We start from the raw sequence: 4,978 nt of genomic DNA, 5'->3' as shown, positions 1-4,978 counted from the left end.
ATGCTAAAGTTAGTTGGAGCAATCTTTGTTATGTTGAATGTTGCTTCTGTTTCTGGTAGTTGCATAGAGAAGGAGAGACAAGCACTCCTTGAGTTGAAGTCAGGTCTTGTGTTGGATAACACTTACCTTTTACCTTCTTGGGACAGTAAGAGTGATGATTGTTGTGCATGGGAAGGAATTGGTTGTAGCAATGAAACTGGCCATGTTGAAATACTTGATCTAAATGGTGATCAGTTTGGTCCTTTTGTAGGCGACATCAATGAGACATTGATCGAGTTGCGGCATTTAAAGTATTTGAACCTCAGTTGGAATCTGTTTTCAAACAGTTATTTCCCAGAATTATTTGGTTCTCTAAGAAACTTGAGATTTCTTGATCTCCAAGGTTCATTTGATGGGGGAAGAATTCCAAAGGATCTTGCTCGTCTTTCGCACTTGCAATATCTTGATCTTTCAGACAATGGCCTTGAGGGTACAATCCCTCATCAACTTGGAAATCTCTCTCATTTGCAGTACCTTGATCTTAGTTCAAATGATCTTGCGGGAACCGTTCTTCGTCCACTTGGAAGTCTTTCAAAATTGCAGGAACTTCATCTAGGATACAATCAAGGACTTAAAGTTTATTTCGGAGGTGAGTGGCTTTCTAATCTCACTCTTTTAACGCATCTTGACTTGAGTCGCTTGCCAAATCTCAATTCTTCTCATGTCTGGCTGCAAATGATTGGAAAGCTTCCAAAAATACAAGAATTGAAGCTATCTGGTTGTGTTCTTTCAGATCTTTACCTTCTTTCTCTGTCTCGTTCGCTATTGAATTTTTCTACTTCTCTTGCAATTCTCGATCTTTCACAGAATGCCTTCTCATCATCCAAAATATTTGAGTGGGTGTTTAATGCCACCACCAACTTAATTGAGCTTGATCTTAGCTATAACATCTTCAAAGGCACCATTCCATATGATTTTGGCAACAGGAGAAACAATCTTGAACGACTTGACTTGTCTGGTAACGTACTGCATGGTGGAAGCAGTATGGAATCCTTTAGTGACATATGTAGCTTAAACTCATTGAAACTTGATTCTAACAATTTGAATGAAGACATTTCAACAATTCTTCTCAAATTGGCTGGTTGTGCTAGATACTCACTGCAAGATTTAAGCTTACATCACAACCAAATTACTGGCACATTGCCTAACCTTACAATATTCCCATCTCTAATAACAATCGACATTTCAAATAATATATTAAGTGGGAAGGTACCAGATGGAATTCCAAAATCATTGGAGTCGTTGATAATTAAATCAAATTCTTTAGAAGGTGGAATTCCCAAATCATTTGGTAGCCTATGTTCATTAAGGTCACTAGACCTGTCAAGTAACAAGTTGAGTGAAGATCTTTCAGTAATGCTTCATAATTTGTCTGTTGGGTGTGCAAAGAACTCGCTGAAAGAATTATACTTGGCTAGCAACCAAATTGTTGGCACGGTACCTGACATGTCAGGGTTCTCATCTTTAGAAAATCTGTTCCTTTATGAAAATCTATTAAATGGGACGATCCTAAAAAATTCTACATTCCCCTATCGATTAGTGAACCTCTACTTGGATTCCAATGATTTGCATGGTGTGATCACTGACTCTCATTTTGGAAACATGTCCATGTTAAAATATTTAAGCTTGAGTTCCAATTCATTGGCTTTGAAATTCAGTGAAAATTGGGTGCCACCTTTTCAACTATCTACCATATATTTAAGGTCTTGTACTTTAGGGCCAAGTTTTCCGAAATGGCTACGGAGTCAAAAATATCTTCAAAGGGTGGAAATTTCTAATGCTGGAATCTCAGATGTTGTTCCAGTGTGGTTCTGGACTCAAGCAACAAATATAAGGTTCACTAATATTTCGTACAATAATCTCACTGGCACAATTCCAAATATGCTCATAAGATTTTCTACAGGTTGTCAAGTAATTATGGATTCAAATCAATTTGAAGGTTCAATCCCTCTGTTTTTTCGAAGTGCAACATTGCTACAGTTGTCTAATAACAAATTTTCTGAAACTCACTTGTTTTTATGTGCCAACACTGCGGTTGATAGGTTGCTCATATTGGATCTATCAAAGAATCAATTATCAAGGAAGCTCCCTGATTGTTGGAATCATTTGAAAGCATTGGAATTTCTAGATTTAAGCGACAATACTTTGTCTGGTGTAGTTCCATCCTCAATGGGATCATTACTTAAAATTAAGGTATTGATATTGCGCAACAATAGCTTGACAGGGAAGTTACCTTTCTCATTGAAAAATTGCACAGAACTGATCATGCTAGATCTTGGAGATAATAGATTCTCGGGACCAATACCGTATTGGCTAGGACAACAATTACAAATGTTAAGCTTACGAAAGAACCATTTCAATGGAAGCCTTCCGCAGAGTCTTTGTGACATAACAAACATTCAGCTGTTGGATCTCTCTGAGAACAATCTATCAGGACGAATTTTCAAGTGCTTGAAGAATTTTTCCGCAATGTCTCAAAATGTTTCCCCAAATAAAACCATAGTTTCTGTATTTGTTTATTACAAAGGCACCCTTGTATATGAAGGCTATGATTTGATTGCATTGTTGATGTGGAAAGGTGCAGAACGACAATTCAAGAATAATAAGCTCATTTTGAGAAGTATTGATCTATCAAGCAATCAATTGATAGGAAATATTCCAGAAGAAATAGGAAACTTGATGGAGTTGGTGTCGTTGAATTTATCAAACAACAATTTGAATGGAAAAATTACTTCAAAGATTGGAAGGTTAACATCACTTGAATTTCTTGACTTGTCAAGAAACCATTTCTCTGGTTTGATTCCACCTTCTCTAGCTCAAATAGATCGCTTGTCCTTGTTGAATCTGTCGGATAATTATCTCTCTGGAAGAATTCCAATTGGCACGCAGCTGCAGAGTTTCAATGCCTCAAATTATGAAGGGAATGTTGATCTTTGTGGGAAACCACTTGACAAAATATGTCCAGGAGATGATGAAGTTGTGCCCGAGAAACCAGAAAGTAGTCCAGAAGATAAAAAACCAATTTATTTGAGTGTGGCATTGGGATTTATCACAGGATTTTGGGGACTATGGGGATCATTTCTGCTGTGGAAGACTTGGAGACATGCATATGTCTTGTTCTTGGACAACATAATTGACACAATGTATGTGTTTATGGTGCTGAATGCAACTAAGTTTCGAAGATGGCTTAGAGGCTTGTTGGTAAACTTTTCTTTTCCTTCTTTCACTCTTGCCTTTATATATTGTAGTCAGAAGTTTAAACCATGAAATATAAATATATAGCTGGATTTGCTAATTACTTGATAAGTTAATTAGACCTACAAGCCAATATCATGATCCCAATTACTTGATCTTACAATAGAATTTGATCACTTTGTACATTCCACAGGAAAAGTTTGTCTAAGCATCTCCAGTAGAACTATTTGCAACTTTGTTGAAGAAGGGTAAGAGAACATGTAGCTATTCTGATAAGAGAAATATAAACAAGTTCAAATTTCTATGTATCAATAATTTAAATAATGAATTTGTGAAACATTATATTGTGAGACACTATTAATACTGTTATTTATGTTTTATAAACAAATTATTGGGATACAACAAGTATACCATCCTTAGTATTGCTTCATTTTTCCAGTAGTTACTTGAAAGTTCTTTGAAGATTAAGTAGCCAAGAAAATTGAAGGAAATGGTTGAGAAAAAATACGATTGTTGTTAATAACTTTTTGTCTGTGTTTCTTGTCATGTACTAAAATGATGTCACAGAACTTTTTGTTGACATCGATATTCAGTGTGACCTAATAAGCATTGTAACGTCATATATGAATAGGTCTTAGCATAAAAAATGACTAACAAAATGAGAAGAATGACCAAAATTCAGAAAAAGTTAAATTGAGGGACCAAAAAATCAATTTTTAAAATGAAAGATCAAAAGTTCATTTAAGCCAAACAAAAATAATTGCAAACTTGACATTCCACGGTTGTTATTATTCTAGTAAATTTTTATAGTGATTATCAAGACATAAAGAAGGTAATTAAAAAGCTATTATAAATTTTAAAAAAACCTTTGGTTCGGCCTAAAGAAAAAGATTAGACTCTACAACATGAAAAGATGGTTCTCTTCAAATGCCAACAAAAAACAATCAAAGAAATCCATTACAGACTTTAACATTATCATGGAAAGCTCTGAACATAAAACTAATTATTCTTATTAATCAAGATTACTAGGATGAACCCTCTTTTTTCCACAAAGAGGAACACCAAATAGCTTTACAGAAGAGCTATTGCAATCTTTATCATTTGGTAATTGAGGTGATGATGAATCCAATTCAACAAGCTTCAAAATAGCAGCACTGTTGTTGCTTCTTTTTTCAAAGGGTGAAGCAGGACTCACATGGTTTTGAATGAAATATATAATATCATTGTAAAGATTCTTCATGTGACTGAGTTCTGATAACAGCATGAAATTCTTTCTCCTTAGTCTTTGATTATCCTCAGAGAGTGCTGTTAAGATATCATATCAGTGTTTGATTTAGGAGATGGTAATGGAGAATCAATCCAACAGATACTTTCATCTGGTTGAAAAATTTGTGGTGATTGTTCATAGTATTGTTGTTGATAGTGTTGAGGAGTTTTTCTTCTGTGGATTTCACATAATAGATGCTTAGCTCCTTTTTTGAAGTATTCATTTGCAAACTCCCACCTATCAGCAACAACCTTCTTGAAACCCTACAAGAAGAGGAGAAGTGTATGTTTGTGAAGTATATGTTTGTGAGCACACTCGTCGAAGACACGCATCAGACACCAACACGACATTGATACATGTGACTTTATTCCGCTGTTCCATTTTCTCAAATTATTATGAGTGCTTCATAGCTTGCGAAACTGTTTTGAAGAGCTTATATAAATAACTTATGACCTTTTCATAAGCCGCTTTCAGCAT

General features: G+C 35.1%; 1 protein-coding gene and 1 pseudogene across 1 annotated transcript; one reads left to right on the top strand and one right to left on the bottom strand.

The window, feature by feature from the left end:
- Window positions 1-3,306, top strand: LOC25491377 (receptor-like protein EIX1). Its single transcript, XM_039833764.1, has one exon. The coding sequence runs from the start codon at window positions 1-3 to the stop codon at window positions 3,304-3,306; it is 3,306 nt and encodes a 1,101-aa protein (XP_039689698.1).
- Window positions 3,307-4,222: 916 nt separating this feature from the next.
- LOC25491376 (heat stress transcription factor B-4-like) lies at window positions 4,223-4,978 on the bottom strand (annotated as a pseudogene).

This window comes from Medicago truncatula, chromosome 4 (assembly GCF_003473485.1).
Source record: "Medicago truncatula cultivar Jemalong A17 chromosome 4, MtrunA17r5.0-ANR, whole genome shotgun sequence".
NCBI lineage: Eukaryota > Viridiplantae > Streptophyta > Magnoliopsida > Fabales > Fabaceae > Medicago > Medicago truncatula.
Note: the sequence above shows the minus strand (reverse complement) of the source record. Positions and strands in the feature narration are given on the sequence as shown.

Excerpts from the sequence above, each read along its gene's own strand:
- LOC25491377 (XM_039833764.1), top strand. The coding sequence starts at position 1 with ATGCTAAAGTTAGTTGGAGCAATCTTTGTTATGTTGAATGTTGCTTCT.